This window comes from Trachypithecus francoisi, unplaced genomic scaffold (genome assembly GCF_009764315.1).
Source record: "Trachypithecus francoisi isolate TF-2019V2 unplaced genomic scaffold, Tfra_2.0 Lachesis_group20, whole genome shotgun sequence".
Taxonomy (NCBI): domain Eukaryota; kingdom Metazoa; phylum Chordata; class Mammalia; order Primates; family Cercopithecidae; genus Trachypithecus; species Trachypithecus francoisi.
Genome location: NW_022681466.1, coordinates 6,013,765 through 6,040,348, shown reverse-complemented (window position 1 = coordinate 6,040,348; position 26,584 = coordinate 6,013,765). Strand labels below are relative to the sequence as shown.

The 26,584-nt window shown below is 49.1% G+C and overlaps 2 protein-coding genes across 5 annotated transcripts in view; one reads left to right on the top strand and one right to left on the bottom strand.

Annotated features, from left to right (window-relative positions):
* Positions 1 to 26,584, bottom strand: part of RAB37 (RAB37, member RAS oncogene family) — a 76,124-nt gene that overhangs the window by 28,000 nt on the left and 21,540 nt on the right. The window lies entirely within an intron of this gene.
* Positions 1,867 to 25,127, top strand: LOC117066645 (CMRF35-like molecule 1). 4 transcript variants are annotated; one of them, XM_033182070.1, is made up of 8 exons: positions 1,867 to 2,008; positions 5,574 to 5,763; positions 14,091 to 14,429; positions 15,763 to 15,871; positions 21,029 to 21,141; positions 23,220 to 23,242; positions 23,572 to 23,709; positions 24,184 to 25,127. In XM_033182070.1, exons 2-8 carry the CDS (start codon positions 5,721 to 5,723, stop codon positions 24,337 to 24,339), a joined length of 921 nt encoding a protein of 306 aa, XP_033037961.1. In that variant the 5' UTR covers positions 1,867 to 2,008; positions 5,574 to 5,720; the 3' UTR covers positions 24,340 to 25,127. The 4 variants fall into 4 exon arrangements, with proteins under 4 accessions (XP_033037961.1, XP_033037964.1, XP_033037962.1 ...); XM_033182073.1 differs by having other exon boundaries at positions 1,875 to 2,008; positions 15,808 to 15,871; XM_033182071.1 differs by lacking the exon at positions 1,867 to 2,008 and adding an exon at positions 5,351 to 5,396.

Here is a 26,584-nt window from a genome sequence, read left to right as displayed (position 1 = left end):
ATGGAGATAAGACTTTTACTTTTCATTTAAACTTTTTCTATGTTTCAAAAAAATTATTTAAATAATTTGCTTGGCCAGGTACAGTGGCTCACGCTTGTGATCCCAGTGCTTGGGGAGGCCAAAGGCAGGAGGATCACTTGAGCCCAGGAGTTCGAGACCAGCCTGAAAACATAGGAAGACCCTATCTCTACAATAAATGAAACAATAAGCTGGGCATGGTGGTGCATGCCTGTATTCCCAGCTACTGGGGAGGCTGAGGCAGGTGGATCACTTGAGCCCAGGAGTTTTTCCAGAATTACAGCTTCAGTGAACTGTAATTGCACCACTGCACTCTAACCTTGGTGACACAGTGCGAACCCATCTCAAAAGAAAAAGAAAAGCAATTCTGAGCAAATTATTTTATTTTATTTTATTTTAAGATGAGTTTGTGCTGTGTTGCCCAGTCTGGAGTGCTGTGGCTCACGATGATAGCTCACTGCAGCCTCGACCTCTCTCGGCTCGGGTGATTCTTCCACCTCAGCCTCCCAAGTAACTGGGACTACAGGCATATGCCACTGTACCAAGTTAATTTTTTGTATTTTTTATAGAGATGGGATTTCACCATGTTTCCCAGGCTGGTCTTGAACTTTTGGGCTCAAGTATCTACCCACCTTGGCCTCCCAAAGTGCTGAGATTACAGGTGTGAGCCACCACACTTGGCCTGCATTTTACCTTTTTAAAGAAAGTGTAAACTGGAGGTATTTCAGAGCTGGCATTATTGGCTATGTCTCTCTTTTTTAAAAAGTAGGATTTAATTTTTAGAGAATTTCTAAGTTCACATTAACATTGGGCAGAAGATACAGGGATTTCCCACAGACCCTTTTCCCCCATGCATATATAACCTTCCCCATTATCAACACCCTCCACTGCCATGCTTTCTTTTTATATTTTTCCTGTATTAAAAGGCCCTAATAAAGGTAGTAGTCCAGTTGGTAAACTCACACGTGAGTAAGACCCTGTCTCAAAACAAACAACAACAACCAAAGAACCCCCCAAAAACAACCTTGTCTGTATTTCACAATTTATTTTTCTGAAATGAACACATGTCACTTTTGTAATTCAAACATTATTATTATTATTTTTGAGACAGAGACTGTCTGCATCACATAGGCTAGAGTGTGTGGCACGATCTCGTCTCACTGCAACCTCTGCCTTCCAGGCTCAAGCAATTCTTCTGCCTCAGCCTCCCAAGGAGCTGGGATTACAGGCATGCACCACCATGCCCAGCTAATTTTTGTATTTATAGTAGAGATGGGGTTTTACCGTGTTGGCCAGGCTGGTCTCTCGAACTCCCGACCTCAAGGGATCTGCCTCCCACAGTGCTGAGATCACAGGTGTGAGCCACCGCAGTTGGCCCATACTTGTTATTTTCAATCACAAGCTGCAAATGACTCTCTAGGTCCAAGGCCTGCTATGATCTGACAGCATCAGAGGGAGCCACCTGTGAGGATGGGGGCTGGAGCAGGATAGGCAGGACAGGCCATCGTGAAGAGCTTCAAGGGACAGATGGAAGGGAGTGGAAGCCACCTGGTAGTCACCGCTGTGCAGAGTGGAGGGTGAAGCAGCTGCCCTGGGTTGGGTCTAGGTTTTGCGGGTTTTTCTTTTCATTTTCTATCACCATAATCATGCTACCGAAAGCCCAGTGGCACACAACATTGTGGGTCAGCAGTTTAGTCTGGGTGGCCATTCTGGTCTCAGCTGGGCCCCCTTTTGTGTCTGGGATCCACTGGCCGTGGGCTGGGCAGCTTGACTGTGTCCCATGTCTCTGGCTTCTCTCCAGCAGGCCAGCCTGGGTGGCAGAAGTGGAGGTACAAGAGAGAGAGGAAACGCAGGAGACCCTGCAGCTCGGGTTTGGACTGGCACATCATCACTTCTGCTGTATTTTATTGAGCAAACCAGGTCATCAGTCAGGCCCAGACTCAAGGGGATTGGGTAATAGACTCGTCTCTGTAGCAAGAAGAACTGTGAGGTCAGTTGGGCATGGTGGCTCATGCCTGTAATCCTAGCACTTTGGGAGGCCGAGGTGGGCGGATCACCTGAGGTCAGGAGTTCGAGACTAGCCTGGCCAACATGGTGAAATCCCATCTCTACTAAAAATACAAAATTAGCCGAGTGTGGTGGTGCATGCTTGTATTGCCAACAACCCGGGAGGCTGAGGCAGGAGAATCGCCGGAACCCAGGAGGCGGAGGTTGCAGTGAACCGAGATCACACCACTGCACTCTACTGGGCTACAGAGCGAGACTCCGTTTCAAGAGAAAAAAAAAAAGAACTCTGAGGTCAAGTGGTGTGTATGCAAGGAGGCACCCTGCATCCACCCACCATAGGCCGAAGCTTATGCAATCCTGGAAGCCCTTGTGAAGAAAAAGGATGTCTAAATTAGAAGTACAAAATGGGTATAAGGTCTTGAAAGGAGCCTGATGAAGTTGGGGGTTCAGACGGTTAGCCTCCATTGGCTTCCTGGCAATCCCTACAAGCCCCTCTGAGTGGAGCTGAGAAGAGGAGCACAGCCCAGCCACAATCATTCCAGTGGCAGAGCCCCTCAGTCATGCCCCTCTGGCCCTCTGGCCTCTGAAAGAGTGGATTCTCCTGTATTCCCCATAGGCACTTGGTTAGAGGAACAGCTACTCAGAACCACTTGGCGAATTCTCTGCTTTTTTTTTTTGAGACAGAGTCTTGCTCAGTCACCCAGGCTGGAGGAGTGCAGTGCTGTGATCTCGGCTCACTGCAACCTCCGCCTCTCGGGTTCAAGCAATTCTTTTGCCTCAGCCTCCTCAGTAGCTGGAATTACAGGCATCCACCACCTTGCCTGGCTAATTTTTCGTATTTTTTAGTAGAGATGGGGTTTTGACATGTTGGCCAGGCTGGTCCTGAACTCCTGACCTCAGGTGATCCTCCTGCCTCCCAAAGAGTTGGGATTACAGGCGTAAGCCACTGTGCCTGGCCTGAATTCTCTGTTCTTGATTCAAAGGGGAATCCTCCTTGGGGAGGCCAGGTCTGGGAGAGGCCAGGATCAGAGGGTCTGACCACAGGCAGTTGTAACAGACAGTGCTCTTCCCTCCTTGTTGCCCACGACCAAGAGAGGAAAGCTTACCCCACGACCCTCGATACATCTGCCCCTTGTTTTTCAGGGCTTCCCCCATTCTGCTTAATTCCTAATCTTTTCTCCTGGAAGCTGATGGCTTCCCTACTTCAGAGGGCTGATTGCTCTCTGTGTATCTGCATGGTGCCCCAGGCAGAGGATCTCCTGACATGCAGCAGGGACCAAAGTGCTGGCTGAACCCTCACCCCGAATTCTTGACCTACTTTATGGTCAGCAGATATGTAAAGCAAGAGGCCATCTCTGGCCACGTCCTGGAAAAGTCATGGTTTATCAGCTGTTGTGGTTTTCTGTGCAAATAACCCTCCTGTACACCCACTCATTCCTGATTAGGTTGTGAGGGGGTTGCGTTCCTCTTTGAGACAAGGGAGTGATCCCTTGTAAAGATGTCACAGGGTGTATGTGACACACGGCAAAAGTGGCTTCAGGTGCAGAAGGTGAGAAAGGTCTAATCCTTTTATTTATTTATTTATTTTTATTTATTTATTTATTTTGAGACGGAGTTTCACTCTTGTTGCCGAGGCTGTAGTGCAGTGGCACGATCCCAGCTCACTGCAACTTCCACCTCCTGTGTTCCGTGATTCTCCCGCTTCAGCCTCCTGAGTAGCTGGGATTACAGGTACCCACCACCACGCCTGGCTAATTTTTGTATTTTTAGTAGAGACGGAGTTTCGCCATGTTGGCTGCTCTCGAACTCATGACCTCAGGTGATCCATCTGCCTCAGCCTCCCAAAGTGCTGGGATTACAAGTGTGAGCCACTGAGCCTGGCCCTTCCTAATCCTTTTATATCCCCAGTCCCCACCCCAGGGACCTGCTGGGGTCTTGTTGGGAAAGGAGAGATGGGGGATGGGCATGATTGTCAGAAGGAGGAGAGTGAGGGGCAAAACTGGTCCTCCCTTCATTCCTCCCTTCCTTCCTTCCTTCCTTCCTTCCTTCCTTCCTTCCTTCCTTCCACAAATAGCTATAAGGTGGGGAGTAGAGTGAGGGGGTAATAGTTCTGAGCAATGAACTGGTTTCCTTAGGTAGACCCCCTGGTACAATGGACAGGTTTCTGGAAGATTCCAGCAGATGTAGGTATCCCTGGCCCAGGCTGGAGTGCAGTGGACAGTGGCTCAATCATAGTTCACTGCAGCTTCGACCTCTTGGGCTCAAGTGATCCTCAGGCCTTAGCCTCCCAGACTGCTTGGACTACAGGTGTATGTTACTATGCAGAACTAATTATTATTATTATTATTATTATTATTATTATTGTGACAGAGTCTTGCTCGGTTGCCTAGGCTGGAGTGCAGTGGTGTGATCTTGGTTCACTGCAATCTCTGCCTCCTGGGTTCTAGTGATTCTCCTGTTTCAGCCTCCCGAGTCACTGGGATTACAGGTGTGTGCCACCACGCCCAGTTAATTTTTGTATTTTTAGTAGAGATGGGGTTTCACCATGTTAGCCAGGCTGGTCTTTAACTCCTGACCTGGAGTGATCCGCCTACCTTGGCCTCCCAAAGTGTTGGGATTACAGGCATGAGCCACCACACCTGGCCATTTGTGTGTGTGTGTGTGTAGATGAAGCCTTGCCACATTGGCCAGGCTGGTCTCGAACTCCCTACCTCAAGTGATCTTCCCGTCTCAGCCTCCTAAAGTGCTGAGATTACAGGTGTGAGCCACCACACCTGGCCTTGTAGTCTGGGGTTGGATACCCAATCAGTCTCCTCATACTTGCCTTCCAACCTTTGGTCCGGAATCTCTCCTCTGGCTTTCTGGCTTTGGCCCTAAGTGCCCCTCAATCCTCTTGAACTTCTGGCCTTCTGGGCTCCCAAGCATCTGGTGACACTTGAAGCTCCAGGTTTAGGACATTGTATCTATCAGCTGTGGCTCTCCAGGACCCTTCTGGTAGAGCCTCGTGCCCCTGCCCCCAGCCAACCCACCAGATTTGGAGGATTGGATAAGTGCTGGCCAGACTCAATGGTCTATGTCTGCAGGTTTCCACATGACAGAGGAGCCACCAAGTTCTCTTCTTAGAGAACCCATAGTGGCTGTGGACAGAGAGGTATTTCTCAGAAGCTTATGATCACTATGACACCTTGCATTGCCAACTGTCTCGAAATTTCACACTTTCCACCTCCTTCCTCTTTTTTTTTTTTGGAGACAGAGTCTTGCTCTGTCACCCAGTCTGGAGTGCAGTGGCGTCATCTCGGCTCACTGCAACCTCCATCTCCCAGGTTCAAGCGATTCTTCTGCCTCAGCCTCCCGAGTAGCTGGGACTACAGGTGTGTGCCACCACATCTGGCTAATTTTTGTAGTTTTAGTAGAGATGGGATTTCACTATGTTGACCAGGCTGATCTTGAATTCCTTACCTTGTGATCCGCCTGCCTTGGCCTCCCAAAGTGCTGGGATTACAGGCCTGAGCCACCGTGCCCGATCAACCACCTCCTTCCTCTTTTAGTCTCATTTACCCATGGGAAGTGACTGAAGGAGGAAGTTCAAGGGCGAGAGTGAACGCCAGCAGACGGCTGGGAGATGGAGCACAGTCTGTAGTTTGTTCCTGCTGCCAGGCTCCACCCAGGGGAACGGGGACCCGTCTGAAGAGAAGATGCCCCTGCTGATGCTCTACCCGCTCCTTTTCTGGCTCTCAGGTGAGTGGGCCTGGGTCTGTCCTCTTGGGAGAAGCTTAGCCAGCAGGAGGAGGTGGCTGATAGAGGGAAAAAGGGACCCGGCCAGAAGGTGTTCTTAATGGCATGAGCCTTGTGCGTCTCATCCACGTACCCCCTCACCCAGCGTTTCTGTTGCCAAGGCAGGAATACAGGGCATGTCCTTCATAATGAAGACAGTGTAAGGCAGAGTTCCTGACCCCCAGGGGCTGATCGTGTGAAATGGACAGACCGTAGGCCCTGCTGGCCAGGGAAAAGCAGAGGAGGAACACGGGCTGCTCAGGAGAGCAGGCAAGTGCCTGATCCTGGACTGGGTGGTCTGTCACCTGCATGGAGGTGTTCCGAGCAAGGGCAGGCGTCAGGGAAGAGGTGAGGCTGGAGGGCTCTGAAAGGAGGGAAGAGGGAGTTTGCCAGGCAGAGAGGGAGTGGTGGTTCTAGGCATTTGGGGCAGAAGGAAATAGTAGAAGTTGCCGAGGGACAGGAAGGGTTGAGAGGAGATAAGCCAGGCAGGGAAGTAGAGTAGGGACAGAGATGTGGGCAGAGCCAGAGGGTGGGAGACACCTGAAGTTGGTGCGTAGAATTTTGATTAAAAATGAAGGGAGGTCAGGCAAGGAAGCTCATACCTGTTATCCCAGCACTTTGGGAGGCTGATTGCTTGAGCTCAGGGATTCTAGACCTGCTTGGGTAACATGGCAAAACCCTGTCTCTACAAAAAGTACAAAAGTTAGTCAGGCATGGTGGCATGTGCCAGCTACTTGGGAGGCTGGAGGCTGGGGCATGAGGATCACTTGAGCCCAGGAGCTGGAGGCTGAAGTGAGCTGTAATCACGCCACTGCCTTCCAGCCTGGGTGACAAAGCGAGACTCTGTCTCAAAAAAAAGAAAGAAAGAAAGAAAGAAAACAAAAAAATAATTTCAAGAAGTGAGAAGTGATAAGTACTGTGAGGAAAACAGAACAAGATGATTTGTTCCAGTGGGACCCAGGTGGGGGGATCTTTCAGTCAGGTGGGCTGAAACACCCCCTGAAGAAGGTCCCAGATGTCTGTCCGAGCCGAGACCTTGGAAAAAGAAGGAGGAGAAGGATCAGACACAGGATCGGGACCAGTTTTCCAGGCACAGGGAACAGCAGATACGAGGGCTCTTGTGTGGGAATGAGCTTGGCCTGGGCATGTCTGAGGGAGAGGGAGGTCAGCATGGCTTGGCCACATGCTTCGGAAAAGCCTCGTGGGGCAGACTGGAGAAAAGATCTTGGGGAAGAAAGTGACTTGTCCAGGACAGCTAGACTGGTAAAGGCAGAGCAGGGAGTGGCTCATCGACACTTGACCCCAAGTCTCAGCGTGTAAGTGGAGAAGGCAGACTTTGTAAGTGGAGAAGATGTTATGAAATGCATTGGCACAGTGACCTGGACAGGTGTGGCTGCTTTTTTTCTGACATCTGAAAATGGGAGAATTTGGTAGCGAGCAGATGTGAGTCGTGTTGGGGGCAGGAGTGATTTGGGACCTGTCTGAAGCGGGCAGAAAAGCCAGCAGGCTGAGCTGTGGGCGCCAACACGGAGCTCAGATACCACTGGGAGCCTTCATGCATCAGCTCTTGCCAGCCTCTCCTGCAGAACTTCCACCCACAATTAGCAAGTGCGCTTACCCTGCTTACCTCTTCTAAATAATTCCTTGTTTTAAAACACCCAAGAAAAAAAAATACCCATCAGGAAGTTCATTTTCTGTGGGAAAGGAAGGTTTATTTTCGTTTTTGTTGTTTTTGTTTTTTTGAGTTGCGGTCTCAGTCTGTTGCCTATGCTGGAGTACGGTGGCATGATCATAGCTCACTGCAGTCTCAACTCCTGGGCTCAAGTGATCCTCCTGCCTTGGCCTCATGCGTTGCTGGGATTAAAGGCATGGGCCACCGTGCCTGGCAAGGAAGAGTTTTTTTTTTTTTTTTTTTGAGACAGACTCTCGCTCTGTCACCCAGGCTGGAGTGCAGTGGCGTGATCTCGGCTCACTGCAACCTCTGCCTCTTGGATTCAAGTGACTCTCCTGCCTCAGTCTCCCAGGTAGCTGGGATTGCAGGTGTACCACCATGCCTAGCTAATTTTTTTTTTTGTATTTTTAGTAGAGATGGGGTTTTACCATGTTGATCAGGCTGGTCTCGAACTCCTGACCTCAAGTGATCCACCCGCCTCGGCCTCCCAAAGTGCTGGGATTACAGACATGAGCCTCATTGTGCTTTTTCCCTACAAGTCTTTATTGTTTCTGTTAAAGTTATTCCTAGGAATTTAATACACTTTTATTGCTAATGTAAATGAGCACTTTTCTACTTTATTTTCCAATTATTTCTTACTGGTTTATAGGAAAGCCATTGATTTTTACATGTTTATAGTTTATTTAGCCACTGCATTAAATTCAATTATGAATTAAAATACTTTTTCATTTAAAATTTAAAAATTTTGTCTAACTTTTCATTTCCCTTTTGATAATTATAAATTTTATGTTTTTCCTTATCTTCCTATATTGATTAGAACTTCCAGGCAGGGTGTGGTGGCTTACGCCTGTAATCCCAGCACTTTGGGAGGCTGAGGCAGGTGGATCACAAGGTCAGGAGATCGAACCATCCTGGTTATGGTGAAACCCCGTCTCTGCCAAAAGTACAAAAAATTAGCCGGGCGGGGTGGCAGGTGCCTATAGTCCCAGCTACTCAGGAGGCTGAGGCAGGAGAATGGCGTGAACCCAGGAGGCAGAGCTTGCAGTCAGCTAAGATTGCACCACTGCACTCCAGCCTGGGCAACAGAGCGAGACTCCATCTCAAAAAAACAAACAAACAAACAAAAAAGAACTTCCGGAATCATGTTATTATATATATTGGGAATTCATGTTTTGTTTATGATTTCAAGAGGAATGCCTACAGTATTTCACTGTTAAGAATAATTTGGCTGGTGGTGCATGATGGTTCACGCCTGTAATCCCAGCACTTTGTGAGTCTGAGGCAGGCAAAACGGTTGAGTCCAGGAGTTTGAGACCAGCCTGGACAACAAAGTGAGACCTTGTCTCTCCAAAAAAAAAAATTAACCTGGTATGGTGGTGCATGCCTGTGGTCCTGTCCCAGCGACAGAAGAGGTTATGGCAAGAGGATCACTTGAGCCCAGGAGGTTGAGGCTGCAGTGACCCATGTTCATACCACTGCACTCCAGCCTGGGTGATGGGTGACAAAGCAAGACTCTATCTCAAAAAAAAAAAAAAAAAAGAATAATTTGGCTCTTGGTTTATGGTGACCTAAAAGTCTTTTTAATTGTAGAAAATAAAATGTATAAAAATGTGCATAAAACATCAATATTCATGTTAACAAATTATTATAAAGTACATATGAATGTCTCGCACTAAGTGTGGTGCTTGCTGAGGTTTTTGATAGACAATCTTTATCAGATACAGGCAGTTCTCTCAGTTTGCTAAGAGTTTTTTAAAAATCATGAATGAGTGTCGATTCCTATCAGGTACTTCTGTCTGCATCTACTAAGATGATCACACGATTTTTCTCCTTGACTCTGTTAATACGGCATATTACCCTTATTGATTTTTTTCTTTCTTTTTTTTATTTGAGACGGAGTCTTGCTCTGTCTCCAGGCTGGAGTGCAGTGGTGTGATCTTGGTTCACTGCAACCTCTGCCTCCTGGGTTCTAGCGATTCTCTTGCCTCAGCCTCCCGAGTAGCTAGGACTACAGGGGCATGACACTACGCCCAGCTAATTTTATGTATTTTTTTTTTTGAGACAGAGTCTCGCTCTGTCGCCCAGGCTGGAGTGCAGTGGCCGGATCTCAGCTCACTGTAAGCTCCGCCTCCCAGGTTTACGCCATTCTCCTGCCTCAGCCTCCCCAGTAGCTGGGACTACAGGCGCTGCCACCTCGCCCGGCTAGTTTTTGTATTTTTTAGTAGAGACGGGGTTTCACCGTGTTCACCAGGATGGTCTCGAACTCCTGACCTCGTGATCCGCCTGTCTCGGCCTCCCAAAGTGCTGGGATTACAGGCTTGAGGCACCGCGCCTGGCAATTTTATGTATTTTTAATAGAGACGGGGTTTCACTATGTTAGCCAGGATGGTCTCGATCTCTTGGCCTGGTGATCTGCCCTCCTCAGACTCCCAAAGTGCTGGGATTGCAGGCGTGAGCCACCGTGCCCAGCCTCCTTATTGATTTTCTTTTATCTTATCTTATCTTATCTTTTTTTTTTTTTTTTGAGATGGAGTCTCTGTCTGTCGCCCAGGCTGGAGTGCAGTGGCACGATCTCAGCTCACCGCAACCTCTACCTCCTGGGTTCACACCATTCTTCTGCCTCAGTCTCCCAAGTAGGTGGGACTACAGTCACCTGCCACCACGCCTGGCTAATTTTTTTTGTATTTTTAGTAGAGACGGCGTTTCACCGTGTTAGCCAGGATGGTCTCGATCTCCTGACCTATGATCTGCCCACCTCGGCTTCCCAAAGTGCTGGGATTACAGGCATGAGCCACCGCGCCTGCCTCCTTATTGATTTTCTAATGTTAAAAACCATTTTGGGTGTTTGGCATAAACCCAACTTGGTGATAATGTTTTATCCTGTTTATGTATCACCAGATTCCGTATGCTGATTTTTTGTTTCAGGCTCTTGCATTTATGTTAATGAGTGATATTTGCCTATAATACTTTCTTGCTCTGCCCTTGTCAGGTTTTGGCATCAAGATTATGTTAGTCTCGTGAAATGGATTTGGGATTTCATCTTCTTTTTCTATGCTCTGCAAAATTATCTATAAAATAGACATTTCTTCCTTACGTGTTTGGTAAATATTTCCATTGAAGCTGTATAGGTCTGGAGTTTCATTTTAGCAGAAGTTTTAAACAAGGGATTTGATTTATTTAAATATAATAGCTGTGGAATTATTCAGGTTTTCTATTTCTTTTGTGCTGATTTTAGCATATTGTATTTTTTTCTTTCTTTCTCTTTTTTCTTTTTTTAGAGATGGAGTCTTGTTCTGTTGCTCAGGCTGGAGTGCAGTGGTGCGATCTTGGCTCACTGCAACCTCCACCTCCTGGGTTCAAGCAATTCTCCTGCCTCAGCCTCCCAAGTATCTGGGGCTACAGGTGTGTGCCACCACGCCAGGCTAATTTTTGTATTTTTAGTAGAGACAGAGTTTCACCATGTTGGCCAGGCTGGTCTTGAACTCCTGACTTCAGTTGATCCACCTGTCTCGGCCTCTCACAGTGCCTGGCCTGTGTAATTTTTTTCTAGGAATTTGTTTATTCCATCTAAAATTGTAAATTTATTGGCATAACATTGTTTAAATATCCTTTTATTATTATATCCTTTTATCTTATTCATGGTTTATTAACTTTTTAATATGTGCAGGATATACAGTCACATACCCCTTTTAATTCTTTTTTTTTTTTTCTTTTTCTGAGATGGAGTCTTGCTCTGTTGCCCAGGCTGGAGTGCAGTGGCATGATCTTGGCTCACTGCAACCTCTGCCTCCCAGGTTCAGGTGATTCTCAGGTGATTCTCCCGCCTCAGCCTCCCGAGTAGCTGGGATTACAGGTGCACGCCACCACGACTGGTTAATTTTTGTATTTTTAGTAGAGACAACATTTCACCATGTTGCCTAGGCTGGTCTCAAACTCCTGACTTCAGATGATCCACCCACCTTGGCCTCCCAAAGTGCTGGAATTACAGGTGTGAGTACTGTGCCTGACCTTCTTTTGGTTTTAATTTGCATTTTTCTGGTGATTACAGATGCTGAGTATTTAAAAATAGATCTGTTGCCCATTTATAGCTCTTCTTTTAAGAACTATCTGGTCAGATTCTTTGCCCAGTTTTTAATTAGATGATTTGTTTTCTTGTTATTGATTTGTTTGAGTTCCTTATGTATTTTGGATATTAGCTCTTCGTCAGATGTATGTTTTGCAAATATTTTCTCTCAGTCTATAGGCTGTTGCTTCATTCTCCTGATTGTTTCCTTTGCTGTGCAGAAGCTCTTTGGTTTTGTGAATCCCATTTGTCTAGTTTTGCTTTTGTTGCCCGTGCTTTTGGCATCCTCTCCAAGACATCATTGCCCAGACCAACGTTATGGAGCTTTTCCCTTAGGTTTTCTTCTGAGAGCTTTAAGTTTCAGGTCTTACATTTACGTCTTCTCTATTGTGAGTTGATTTTTGTATATGTTATGAGATAAAGGTCCAGCTTCATTCTTCTGCACGTGGATCTCCAGTTTTCCCAGCACCATTTATTGAAGAGACTGTCCTTTCCCCATTGTGTGTTCTTGTCACAGAGCCCACTTCTTTCCCCAGGACCCAGGCTGGAATGGAAGGAGGGCTGTGCCTTCGCATGGATCCCCTGCTCTCTAGTCCAGGCTGCCGTGGTCCTCACCCCTTCCCAGGGTCTCTCTGACACTGAGGCCCTATGTCTGTGCCATTTGTTATTGTGCTTGAAGTGTTGGGTTTTTGTTTAGTTTAGTTTTGTTTAGTTTTATTTCTTTATTATTTTTTTGAGACAGAGTTTTGCTCTTGTTGCCCAGGCTGGAGTGCAATGGTGCCATCTTGGCTCACTGCAACCTCCACCTCCTGGGTTCAAGCAATTCTCTTGCCTCAGCTTCCTGAGTAGCTGGGATTACAGGCATGCGCCACCCACGCCTGGCTAAGTTTTGTATATTTAGTAGAGACGGCGTTTCTCCATGTTGGTCAGGCTGGTCTCGAACTCCCAACCTCAGGTAATCTGCCTGCTTCCCAAAGTGCAAGGATGATAGGTGTGAGCCACCCAGCCGGGCCTTTTTTTTTTTTTTTGAAGTAAAGAAATATTTCCCTGTATCTGGAATCTTTCAAGAGTGAGAATATGAGAGAAAGAACAAAAAGAACATATATATATATATATATATTTTTTCCTTTAGGTTCAGGGGGTACCTGTGCAGGTTTGCTACATGGATATATTGCATGATGCTGAGGTTTGAGCCTCAATCAAACCTGTCACCCAGATAGTGAACACAGTACCCAATCGGTAGTTTTTTCAGTGCTTGCTCCCTTCCCTCCTCTGTTTTGTTCTTGCCCGCTTCCCTCCTCTGTCTGTTGTTCCCATCTTTATGTCCATGTGTAACCAATGTTTAGCTCCCACTTCTAAGTGAGGACATGTGGTATTTGATTTTCTGTTTCTGCGTTAATTCACTTAGGATAATGGCCTCCAGCCACATCCATGTTGCTGCAAAGGACATAATTTTGAAGGAAAACATATATTTTAAGAAAATGCAGGCCAGGTGTTGTGGCTCCCGCCTGTAATCCCAGCACTTTGTGAGGCTGAGGTGGGTGGATCGCTTGAGCCCAGGAGTTCGAGACCAGCCTGGACAACATGGCAAAATCCTGTTTCTACTAAAACTATAAAAATTAGCCAGGCGTGGAGGCATGTGTCTGTAGTCCCAGCTACTCAGGAGGCTGAAGTGGGAGGATCAATTAAGCCTGGGAGGTGAAGGCTTCAGTGAGCCATAATTGAGCCATGACTATGCCACTGCACTCCAGCCTGGGCGACACAGTGAGAGCCTGTCTCAAAAAAAAAAAAAAAAAAAAGAAAGCAAACACTGCTTTACTTTCTATAATACTTGCCTTTCTACAAGGTGATAGTAATCAGAAGCATGTAGGATTGGCAGAAGGGTGGACAAATAGATCAATGGAACAGAATGGGAAATCCATACATTTGCAATTTGACAAAGGGGTCAAAGCAATTCAATGAAGAAAGTGGGATCTGTGTTGTATGGATCCCATAGCACATGGAGACCAGTTGCCATTGCTGTTCTGGTCAACTTCAAAGGCATTCATCCAGGCTGGTTTATTCCAAAACCACTAGAAATCATTAGGACCACTGGGACAGCCTCTCCACAGCCATCTGATGTGGCTGCCTCAGCTCGACCTCATGAGGGTCATCAGTGCTAAGAGTCAAGGTAAGACCCGTGGAAATGGGTCTTCTGGTATTTCCTCTCCACCAGACTGGTCTAACACAAAGATGGCTGCAAAAGGATATTCCTTGAAATATACAGATTACCTTGGCCGTAGGGTGGAGAGAGGGGTGAACTGCAGGAAGCTATTATTGCTTAGTGCCAATATTTTTATTTTTGGGGGGATCTGTTGTTGTGCTATTCAGTGATTTTCCTGGTGACTTTGACCCAGTGGAAAACTGAAGGACAAAAGTTTTGTATGTGGAAGGTGTATTTCTTCCTTGACTGTTATTTAACCCATGAAACTTGGATTTGGGAGCTATTCCGTAAACAGAAAGCTGTGGCCCTGCCCTTGGGATGGAGGTGACAGCACAAGAATTTGTGTTTTCCAGGCTACTCCATTGCCACTGACATCAGTGGTCCAATGACAGTGAATGGCCTGGAGCGGGGCTCATTGATCGTGCAGTGTGTTTACAACTCAGGCTGGGAGACCTACTTGAAGTGGTGGTGTCGAGGAGCTATTTGGCGTGGCTGCAAGATCCTTGTTAAAACCACTGGATCAGAGCAGGAGGTGAAGAGGGACCGGGTGTCTATCAAGGACAATCAGAAAAACCACACGTTCACTGTGACCATGGAGGGTCTCATGCAAACTGATGCTGACACTTACTGGTGTGGAATTGAGAGAACTGGAACTGACTTTGGGGTCCCAGTTCAAGTGACGGTTGACCCAGGTAAGAGGGAGTGTATATCTGTGTGTGTCTCTCAGGGCCTCCTCTGTCCTGGTCTCTGAGGTCCTACTCAAGTGACTTAATTGTCACTGAGTGATCTATCACTTGAGTCCTGAGTCTCAGAGAACCCTAACTGACCACCTGGGATTGGGGGAGCAGGGCCTCTTTTCAATGCCCCCATGACTCCCAGGGCTCCCTCCACGATGGGAATTAAGACTTTCTAGGCACATTTTTTACCACTGCCCAGCTCAGTGCCTGAGGACAAGGTGATGGTCCCACTTTCAGCCCATGGGCCAAAGGGATGCCTTCCCATGGTACCCAGTGACCCCAATCCTTGCCATTGCTTTTTGGAGACCTCTGGTGCCCAGGTGTGTCCTGCTTTTGGTGGAGTTCTGGGCTGGGGCTTCACAGCTGCTGTTGCCACCTCCCATTCCACATCTAACTTGGGGGAAAAAGAGGCTCAGCATAGTTGGGGTGCTGGCGTCTAATTCCCAAGTCCAGAAAGGTCTTCACAGTCAAACAGCTGCATTCCTGCCTGGTCCCTGACATCTCACCATGAGCCATTTGTGCATGTAGACTTAATGATGTTCTCTTCCTATTTCCTTCTAGAATGCAGACACTCCTGGGAGGGTCGGCTCAGGGTTCCCAGTGACTTGGTTTGCATGCGTTTATTTGTTGGGCTTATTCTGCTGTCCCTCAGAAGATGAGCAGCACCAGCTCGAGGGCCCTTGTGGCATGGAGGGAGCACCACAGTCCTCAGGGCCCCATGCTGCACCTGGAGCCTCTGGGGCATGTTCTAGTTTGCAAAGTGCTGAACGTGCATTGTCTCAATGAGTCCTAACAATACCCCTGAGAAGGGGGCATCGCCATCACTGAAGCTTTGTAACTTGCCCAAAGTCAAGGTTCTTCCTGAATATTATGATTTCTTTCAGGGCTGGTCCTGATCTTTGATGTCACAGATCTAGGGTCACTGTGCAAGCTCCCACTCTGCTCCTGTTGTTGATGGATAAACAGGGCTGGGGTGGAGATTGGCCAAGGTGCTGTCCTAAGCAGCAGGGTGGCTCAAGTTCAGCTGATCTCCAGCTGCCCTTAGGCTCTTCCCAACCCCCTCTAACCCTCCCAGGGCCTGCTCAGCGTCCTCCCTGGACCCTGCCCAGCCCCAGGAGCCTCTGGATTCTCCTAGAAGCCAGGGAGACATGAGTAGTCCAGGCTGCAGCCCCTTCCCATAGTAGCAGTCCAGACCCCCGCCCAGGCTCAGAGCCGTGTGCAGGGCTGTGGGTGGGCTTATGGGCAGGGTCTTCTGTGATCTGGTCTATACACCAAGCATCAACTACAGCATCAACTGCTGCCCCCACCACGTCTACCTCCACTACATTCACAGCACCAGTCACCCCGGAAGAAACCAGCAACTCCCCAACTCTGACTGGCCACCACTTGGACAAGAGGTAAACCAACTCTGGTTCCCCTGTGGACTACTTGGCCCAAACTCCTCCAATGGAGAACTCTTCGAAGTCCCAGTTTCCAGCCTGAGCTTTGTCTGGGACCTGCATACTCCTTGGTGAGGATGAGGAAGCTGGGAGCCCTTCCCATTTGCTGTCAGGCCACACGGTGTCCTTTCAGTCTCCACACATCCTTCATTCTGCAGCTCAGTGCTGTTTGTAGCTTCATTCATTCATTCACCCCACTTTTACTGTGTTATAATAACTTCTACCTGGCTGCACCGTGCTGAGCTCAGGGGACCCAGACATGGACTGTCCCTGTGGAGCGCAGAGCTTAGTGTTGGGGGGCGGATGAGTTGGCAGTCAGTGAGGACGGGGTGGCTCATGTGAGTGGGCCATGGGGTCGTGGAGCTGCAGGGATGGCTCTTGGGTCCAACTTCTGGGAGGACAAGGAAAGCAGGGCTTGGGGAAGTCCTGTTTCCCTTAATTTTCCTCTGATTACTGTTATGGCAAGAACAGTGATGCCGATAGTTTCTCACATCTCTGGAGTACCTGGCAGTTCACAAAAGGCTTTCCTGTGTATTATTTTGTTTTCTTTGACCTTCCCTACCCACCTCTTGTGGAAGAAGGGGCAGATATAAATGTTCCCATTCTACAGAAGAAGGAACTGAGCCTCAGTCCCTTCCTCAGTGAAGGGCGGCACTGGCGCTTGGATGGAAGTCTCTGGGTTCTACACCATAGCTCGGGTCACGCCTCTTAGTGCCCTGGCCAAACACTTGCAGTCAGCTGGGCTTTCTAGAAGTGGAATGTCCCCTTTCATTTCCTCCTTTCACTTTCCCTGGCCCTCTTGACTTTGTTTTTAGGTCCACCAAGTGTCAAGGTCTCCTACTGCTGGGACCTTGCCACAAAATCCCTGTGGGACGTCCCTGGTATTCTGACCACCCGAGACCCCTCTACTCTCCCTCTCCCATTGCCTTCTGTTTTTTTTTCTTTTTTCTTTTTCATTAAACTTTTTAAGGTTTTCTTTTTCTTTTTTCTTTTTAGACAGAGTCTTGCTTTGAGTGCATGGTGCCATCTTGGCTCACTGCAACCTCTGCCTCTCATGTTCAAGCAATTCTTTTTTTTTTGTTCTTTTTTTTTTTGAGACAGAGTCTCGCTCTGTCGCCCAGGCTGGAGTGCAGTGGCCACATCTCAGCTCACTGCAAGCTCCGCCTCCCGGGTTCACGCCATTCTCCTGCCTCAGCCTCCCGAGTAGCTGGGACTACAGGCGCCGCCACCTCGCCCGGCTAGTTTTTTTATATTTTTAGTAGAGACGGGGTTTCACCGTGTTAGCCAGGATGGTCTCGATCTCCTGACCTTGTGATCCGCCCGTCTCGGCCTCCCAAAGTGCTGGGATTACAGGCTTGAGCCACCGCGCCCGGCCTTCAAGCAATTCTTATGCCTCAGTCTCCTGAGTAGCTGGGAGACTACAGTCGCCTGCCACCTAGCCCAGCTAATTGGTTTTTTTTAAGACTGATTCTCACTCTGTTGCCGAGGCTGGAATGCAGTAGTATGATCTCAGCTCACTGCAACCTCTGCCTCCTGGGTTCATGTGATTCTCGTGCCTCAGCTTCCCGAGTAGCTGGGACTACAGGTGTGAGCCACCATGCCCAGCCAATTTTTAGTAGCGATAGGGTTTTGCTATGTTGGCCAAGCTGGTCTCCAACTCCTGTCCTCAAGTGATATGCCCACCTCAGCCTCCCAAAGTGCTGAGATTACAAGCATGAGCCACCTCACTTTGTCCCTATTTTTCTTTTTCCTAAGCAAACCAATACAGGATGCTCTCTGATTTGAAAGTTTATTTTCTACCAAACTGCTTCGAATAAATAATAGTTAAGGTTTTTTTAAAAATTATTTTATGAATTGAAGCCATATATAAGTACCCAATTAGGGCCTTTGATTAGCATGACATGGTTTATTCACTCATGTTTGAACACATAACTCTTGAGCACTCACTCTAGCCTGTCACTGTTTAAGGGAATTAAAAAGGGTACAAGAATGGACCAAATAATCAAAATGCCTGCCCTCAAGGTACTTACAATCTAGAGCTAATTAGTGTAACCAAATAGGGTTGACACAATTAATTGATTGATGAATTTCTTCTTCAAATTTCTGCACATCCAGTGATGAAGGAGACAGTCCTTGCATTAGTTTGCTTGGGTTGCCCCTAACAAAATACCACAGAATGGGGGCTTAAATCACAAACATTTATTTTCTCACAATTCTGGAGGCTAAAAGTCTGAGATCAAGGTGTCCATGAGGTTGGTTTCTTCTGAGCCCTCTCAGCTTGTAGATGGCTGTCCTCTTCCGATGTCTTCACGTGGTCGTCCCTCTGCGTGTGTCTGTGTCCTGATCTCTTCTAATGACACCAGTCATAATGGATTAGGGCCCACCTCAGTGACCTCATTTAACATCAATCACCTCTTTAAAGATCCTGTTTTCAAATACAATCACATTCTGCGATACTAGAGGGTGGGACTTCAACATATGGATTGGGGTTGGGGTGGTGGTGTACAATCCAGCGCAGCCCAGCCCACAACCGTTTCTTTTTGTTATTGTTTGTTTGTTTTGAGACAGAGTCTCACTTTGTCACCCATGCTGGAGTGCAGTGTCAGGATCTCGGCTCCCTGCAACCTCTGCCTCCTGGGTTCAAGCGATTCTCCTGCCTCAGCCTCCCAAGCAGCTGGGAGTAGCTGGGATTACAGATGCGCACCACCACGCCCGGCTAATATTTTGTATTTTTAGTAGAGATGGGGTTTCGCCATGTTGGCCGGGCTGGTCTCGAACTCCCGGCCTCATGTGATCTGCCCGCCTCGGCCTCCCAAAGTGCTGGGAATACAGGTGTGAGCCACTGCGCGTGGTCGAGAGAGTGATTCTTTTTTTTTTTTTTTTTTTTTTGAGACAGAGTCTGGCTCTGTCGCCCAGGCTGGAGTGCAGTGGCCGGATCTCAGCTCACTGCAAGCTCCGCCTCCCGGGTTTACGCCATTCTCCTGCCTCAGCCTCCCGAGTAGCTGGGACTACAGGCACCCGCCACCTCACCCGGCTAGTTTTTTGTATTTTTTTAGTAGAGACGGGGTTTCACCATATTAGCCAGGATGGTCTCGATCTCCTGACCTCGTGATCCGCCCGTCTCGGCCTCCCAAAGTGCTGGGATTACAGGCTTGAGCCACCGCGCCCGGCCGAGAGAGTGATTCTTGAGCAAAGACTGGAGGAGGTGAGAGAGTGAGCCAAGCAGAGCTCTGGAGGGAGCATGTTCCTGAAGAAAACTGCAACTGGAATAAGGTCCTTAAGGTGGGGGTGTGCCTGGAATATTTGAGGAGCAGCAGGAAGTGAGGCTGGAGTGAAGCAGGCAGGGGTGAGACATAGGCAGGAGTGGAGGCCATTGTCAGCCCTGGCCATTTTTCATGGGCTGAAATGGGGCTGTTGTGGGATTTATTTATTTAATTAAATTAAATTAATTTATTTGTTTATTTATTTTTTGAGACAGGGTCTTGCTCTTTCGACCAGACTGGAGTGCAGTGGCGTGATCTCAGCTCACTGCAACCTCCGCCTCCTGGGTTCAAGCAATTCTCCCACCTCAACCTCCCAAGTAGCTGGGACTACAGACACATGCCACCCTACCCGGCTAATTTTTGTATTTTTTGGTAGAGACGGAGTTTCACCACGTTGGTCAGGCTGGTCTCGAACTCCTGACCTCAAGTGATCTGCCTACTTCAGCCTTCTAAGGTGCTGGGATTACAGGTATGAGCCACTGTGCCTGGCCTGTTGCAGAATTTTGAGCAAGGGAGGGGCGTGTGCTGACATTGGGTTCACAGGCCCCCCCGGCTGCGTGGCGATGATCCACTACAGTAGGGCCTGTCAGTGTCCTGTGGCTGCCGTTACGAGTGGCTCAAAGCAAAATAAATATGTTCTCTCACAGCTAAGGAGGCCAGGAATTGGAAATCAAGGTGTCGCCGGGGTCATTTCCACCCTGGGGCTCAAAGGGAGCGTCTGTCTCATGCCTCTGTTCCAGCTGCTGGTGGGCGCCTGCGATCCTCTGGGCTTGTGGTGGCATCACTCTGATCCCTGTCTCTGTCGTCTCATGGTCTTCTTCCTGTGTGTTTATGTGTCCAAATTTCCCTCTTGTAAGGACACCAGTCGCTGGATCAGGGCCCATGCTAATCAAGTATGACTTCATCTTAACTTGATTACATCCACAAATAGGTCACATTCACGGGTCTGAGTGGATGTGAATTTGGAGGGGAAGAGGACGCTATTCAACCCAGTAGAGAGGGCAGGTGTAGAAGCAGGAGGTGTTTGAGAAGTCTGCTGCCCTACACTTTCTGTTAGGCTTCTAGACACATTAAAACCACCTCATGGAACCCCTTTCTCTTTTTAAAAACTATCTTTTGTCAAGGCCGGATGCCATGGCTTACGGCCGTAATCCCAGCACTTTGGGAGGCCGAGACGGGTGGATCACTTGAGGTCAGGAGTTCGAGACCAGCCTGGTCTACATGGTGAAATCCTGTGTCTACTAACAATACAAAAATTAGCCAGGCATGGTGGTGGGCGCCTGTAATCCCAGCTTCTTGGGAGGCTGAGGCAGGAGAAACTCTTGAACCTGGGAGGTGGAGGTTGCAGTTAAGCCGAGATCGTGCCACGGCACTCCAGCCTGGGTGACAGAGTGAGACTCTGTCTCAAAAACAAACAAAAAACAAAAACAACTATCTTTTGCTAAAATTCTTAAATTTTTAAACTTTGGTTTTAGCTTTAGGGGTACGTGTACAGGTTTGTTATATAGGTAAATTGCATGTCACTGGGATTTTGTGTACAGATTATTTTGTCACCCAGGTAACAGGTATAGTACCCAACAGATAGTTTGTAGTTTTTTGATTCTCTCCTTCCTCTCATCCTCCATCCTCAAGTAGGCCCTGGTGTTTCTCGTTCCATTCCCTTCTTTGTGTCTGTGTGTACTCATTGTAAACCCATCTTTGAGGGTCCCCAGGAGTGAGGGTTCCTGGGCTGCAAACCACAGACCTCCAGCTCATCAGGTGTGCGGCCCTCCCCCGCTGCTGGGTGGGAGGGATTGGGCTGAGAGGCAGACAGTGAGCCTGGGGTGCAGAGGACACTTGCCATTGTTTCTAGGCACAACCTCCTGAAGCTCAGCGTCCTCCTGCCCCTCATCTTCACCATATTGCTGCTGCTTTTGGTGGCCGCTTCGCTCTTGGCTTGGAGGATAATGAAGTGCCAGCAGAAAGGTGAGAGGACCTGGGTGAGGCTGGGCTGAGACTGGGCTGGGTGGCTGGGGTTGTGGCCAATGGCCAGCATTGGTATCTGGGAGCTATCTGGTCCAAGCGAATTACCTGCACGATCTGGAAAGGGCGCTGTCCCAAAGGCCCTCGGCAGCTGGCAGTGCGAGGCGACCAGGGGGCACTCTGGAGCTTGTAGGGGAGCCCCAGGAGGTTTTGGCATTTGCCTCCTGTCCTGCACCTCTGTCCTTCCCCTTCTCTTCTCTCTGATCCACCTCCCTCTCTCTTTCCTGGACTGGCTCTTGGTGGCAGAGGTGTCGATGGTCTTAGGTGGGTGGTCCAGTCTGGGGTGTCTAGACTAGATGCTAGAGTCGGGTCTGTGTGGTTGTCAAGGAGATACTGAGCTGACATGGAATGGGGAGGGAGAAACAGACACAAACACACCAGTGCATGCACACACACATGCCCGATCACGGCACACACACTGCATGGATCCCAAGTGCGTGTGCACTCCTCACATTACATGCGCACGCACACACACACAGCCCTCCAAGTCTGATCAGGAAATTGAAATGGACTTTCCTTCTGTCCCTCCCCTGCCCACTGTACTTTCTCAGTGTGAACTTGCCCTTCAGGGAGGAACCTCTTGGCGCAGGAGCCTGCACTTACAGATCATGAGGCCTGGCCTCAACTAAACCCTTTTGTGTCTGGCTTCACTTCCACATTCTCACATAATTGTACCTCTTTACCTTCTAGAACAGCTGGGTCCTGGCTCTCACAGGGTTCTCTCCAACACTTCTCCCTCCCCACAGCCTGGGAAGAGGGGAGCCTGACTCTCTGTTAGTTTGTTTTCTGTGACGCTTTCTAAAAATTAGAGCCTGACTCTTATTCATCACTTTTTCTCCCACGACCTAAGGTCTAAGTGCTTTCTGTGTTCTTCAGCATCTAGACTTTTGAAACTAGGGGAAAATCCCCCACTTCTTTGTTGTCCCTAGAGTAGAGATGTGGGGGCGGTGGCCCGGGAGGGGAGAAAGAAGACAGTGACCAGCAACCACCTGAAAATCGGTCCCAGTGGAAAAACAATCCAATCCAATCGCCGGATGCCATGGCTCATGCCTATAATCCCAGCACTTAGGGAGGCCGGGGTGGGTGGATCACTTGAGATCAGGAGTTAGAGACCAGCCTGGCCAACGTGGTGAAACTCTTTCTCTACTAAAAATACAAAAAATTGGCCAGATGTGGTGGCAGGCGCCTGTAGTTCCAGCTACTCGTGAGGCTCAGGCAGAAGAATCGCTTGAACCCAGAAGGTTGAGGTTGCAGTGAGCCAAGATCGTGCCATTGCACTCCAGTATGGGCAACAAGAGAGAAACTCCATCTCAAAACCAAACCAAACCAAACCAAATCCGTCCCTACTGTGCTGACCCAGCTTGTACATTCTACTTGGGGTTGGGGGGCAGCTTGGTGCAAACCTGTCTCTGCAGACAACTTTTACTGATGGAGCACTACCTGCCCAGCACAGCCAAGCACCCAGGTTGTAAGGAAGGGACAGGCCCAGCCATCCTGCAGCTTACAGCCCACCTGAGGACTAACTAGAATTCAGTGGGATAAAGATGATGAGACAGACCTAAAGCACGTGTCCCCTCGGGGGCCCGGGAGGGGGATTAGACAGCCTGGGTAGCTGCTGCGGAAGGCAGGCATGGCTTTGAATTGACCCCTGAAGGATGAATCGGGTAGAGAGACACGGTGGAATTCCAGGCCAAGTCGAGATTCTGCAGAAGCAAACTTACTCCCTGGGGACCCATGACTGGCAGGGCCACCCGATCAGCTGAGTGCACACTTCTATGATGTGGGGAGCAGGGGGCTGGGATGTCCTTCTTTTTCAGGTGGAGAAGGGAAAGGTCAGAGAGGTGACGTGACCAGTGTCACAGAGTGTGTGATCTGAGGAGTCAGAATTAGAACCAGGTCCCTGTCTTTGAGCCTGGACCTAATTCACCTCTTTTCTTCCATATTTCTCTTGGCTAGACCTGGGGGTTCTTGTGAGTCTGGGGAATGGGCTTTCTAATTGTTAATTGTTGTTTGTCTTTTAGCGGCTGGGATGTCCTCAGAGCAGGTAAGATACTCCCCAAGGTTGGACCAGAGAGACCAGGCAGCTTCTTTCCCCTTCCTCATTTTCCATCTCCCAGAAGGTCCAAAATATCAGATAAGTCCTGTGCCAAAGTATCCCGTCCTCATGGCCCCCTGCAGGGTCTGGGGACTGAGGGCCTGGAAGCAGCCAGGGGGACGAGGGCTGAGGGGTACGGGAGCCTGAGAAGTGGGGGGCACAGAAGGAACTGGGAGAGGGGCACCCAGGGAAGTGGAGAGGCTCTTGTCCTGCCACGGAAAAGGAACCTGTGTCCACAGACAATCTTGTGACTCCCCAGCGTGTGTTCCCTGTCCCAGGTACTACAGCCCCTGGAGGGCGACCTCTGCTATGCAGACCTGACCCTGCAGCTGACCAGAACCTCCCCACAAAAGGCTACCACGAAGCTCTCCTTCTCTGCCCAGGCTGACCAGGTGGAAGTGGAATATGTCGCCATGGTGCGTCCTCCGTGGGGGCAGCTGTGAGGCTCGGGCAGGGGGGCACAGGCCTGCTGTTGTGCCCCATTGGAGGGTGGGCTTTCTCCCGCTCACATGGGCATAGAGGAGGTGGGTGTGGGGCAAAGCCATAGTCACTGCAGGACTCGCCTAGGAGCTCCCCCAGGCAAGTCTTGGCCCCGGGGACCCAGGGACTGGCCAAACATGGTCCCCACGCTGGGCAGCAGAGTCCCAGACAGGCCGAATGACTTGGGATTCCACAGGAAATGTGCTGCCCTGGTGCAGCGTTAGGGGACAATCTGTTCTGTTGTGGTTGAAGCTCAGGGTGCTTGGCAGAGTCAGGGGGAAGCTGGAGGGCTTGAGAGGGATCAGAAGCCCTGAAAGGTCCACCCCCACTAGCCTCCTCCAACGGCTCCTCTGCCCCGTGACTGTCACTTCCTGCTGTCCTCTCTGACCTGGCGCCCACCTTTGCTGCAGGCTCCCTTCCCGAAGGAGGACATTTCCTATGCATCGCTGACCTTGGCTGCTGAGGATCAGGAGCCAACCTACTGCAACATGGGCCCCCTCAGTAGCCACATCCCCAGTGGAGGCCCTGAGGATCCCACGGAATACAGCATCATTAGGAGGCCTTAGCCTGCACTCCAGGCTCCTTCTTGGACCCCAGGCTGTGAGCACATTCCTGCCTCATCGACCATCTGTGCCCTGCTCCCCTCATCAGGACCAACCCCGGGGACTGGTGCCTCTGCCTGATCAGCCAGCATTGCCCCCAGCTCTGGCTTGGGCTTGGGGCCAAGTCTCAGGGGGCTTCTAGGAGTTGGGGTTCTCTAAACATCCCCTCCTCTCCTACATAACTGAGGAGGGGACTAGGGATATGCTCTGGGGCTTTCATGGGAATGATAAAGATGATAATGATAAAAATATTATCATTATTTTATCATTATTATCGTAAAGTATCATTATCATAATACAGTGAACCTTTATTTATTGCCTACCACATGTCATGGGCTGAATAATGGCCCCCAAAGATATCTGTGTCCTAATTCTTAGAACCTGTGACTGTTACCTTCTGTGGCAGAAAGGGACTGTGCAGATGTATGTAAGTTAAGGGCTTTGAGATAGGAAGGTTATTCTTGCTGATTTGGGTGGGCCCAAAATATCACCACAAGGGTCCTCATAAGAAGGAGGCCAGAAGGTCAAAGAGGAAGAGACAATGTGATGATGGAAGTAGACATGGGTGTGATGTGAGCAGGGGCCACGAATGCCACAGCCTTCAGAAAAGGCAGGGAACGGATTCCCCCGCCTGGAGCCTCCAAAAGAAACCAGTCCTGCCCATGCCTTGACTTGAGCCCAGTGAAACCGATCTTGAGCTTCTGGCCTCCAGAATTGCAGGAGAATAAATTTGTGTTGTTTTTAATAAGCCATGAAATTGGTGCTAATTTGTTACAGCAGCAACAGGAAACTCATACGGTACATGGCAGGTGCCCTTCCCTAGATGCTTCCCATGTAGTAACTAATTTAATCCTCACGACAACCATGAGGCATTTCTATTATTGTCCCCTTTTTACAGACGAGGAGCCCTAGGGATGGAGAGGTTCAGTGACTTGAACCAAGTTTAATGGCGAGTAAGCAGGTGAGTTGGAATTTGAGCACATTTGACTCCAGAGCCTGGAGTCTGCACTGTTTGTATAAGGAGGATAGTGTGTATGTGCATGTGTGTGTATGTGTGTGTGTGTGTGTGTGTGTGTGTGTATGTACATGGGATCATGAGCATTTACAGATGCTGGACTTACTATCTTCTTTTTTTTTTTTCTTTTGAGACGGAGTCTCACTCTGTCGCCCAGGCTGGAGTGCAGTGGAGCGATCTCGGCTCACTGCAAGCTCCGCCTCCCGGATTTACGCCATTGTCCTGCCTCAGCCTCCCAAGTAGCTGGGACTACAGGCGCCCGCCATCTCGCCCGGCTAGTTTTTTGTATTTTTTAGTAGAGACGGGGTTTCACCGTGTAGACCAGGATGGTCTCAATCTCCTGACCTCGTGATCCACCCGTCTCAGCCTCCCAAAGTGCTGGGATTACAGGTGTGAGCCACCACACCCGGCCAGACTTACTATCTTTATTCTAGCAACCTGACATCCTTCCTTCCAGAAAGTACCCTGAACCCCACTATGTCTCATCATTTCTGTGGTTACCAGCCTAGCCCAAGCAACCATTCCCTGCCTGGTCTTCCTCTTTCACTCTCTGCAGTGGAGTCCATTCTCCTCCCAGCAACCAGAGTGATCTTTTCCAAACACAGATGTGATTACTCCCTGCTTATAGCCTTCTGGTGGTTTCTCTCCCAGCCTGGAAGTTCTCAGGGGATCCATGGGCTGCTGGCTGCCCCTTCACCCCTATCTCCATCCACCCTGCCTCTCACAGGCTCTGCTCCATGCACACCGGCTTTTATTCTGTCCTTCTAATAAGATAAGGCTTGCTCCCTTCTTAGGGCCTTGGCACTTGCTATTCCTCCTTTCCAGAATGCTCTTCCCGCAGATTGGCGAATAGTTAGCTCCTTTTTATCATCACATCTCAGCTTAAATGTTACCTCTTAGAAGAGGCCTTCCTTGGCCACTTAAGGGGCAGGGGTCCCTGCAGCCCACCTCCAATTTCTCTCTGTCTTGTTGCTCTGCTTTATTTCCTTTGGTGAAGTGACTTACTTAGTGGGGTCTATGTTTATCATTTTCCCCATCTCCACTAGGCAGTCTGCTGCGTTAAGTGGGGACTTTGTCTCATTCACTCCCGTATCCCCTGTGCCTAGTTACTGTCTGGCACATGGTGGGTTCTCAAATGTTTATTGGTTGACTCAATGAATAAGCAGTGCATTTGGAGCAGAAGGCAAGCTCTCA

Coding starts and splice junctions, on each gene's coding strand:
- LOC117066645 (XM_033182070.1), top strand. CDS start 5,721: ATGCCCCTGCTGATGCTCTACCCGCTCCTTTTCTGGCTCTCAG. Junction 5,764..14,090: donor GCTCCTTTTCTGGCTCTCAG/GTGAGTGGGCCT, acceptor TGTGTTTTCCAG/GCTACTCCATTGCCACTGAC. Junction 23,710..24,183: donor AAGTGGAATATGTCGCCATG/GTGCGTCCTCCG, acceptor CCTTTGCTGCAG/GCTCCCTTCCCGAAGGAGGA.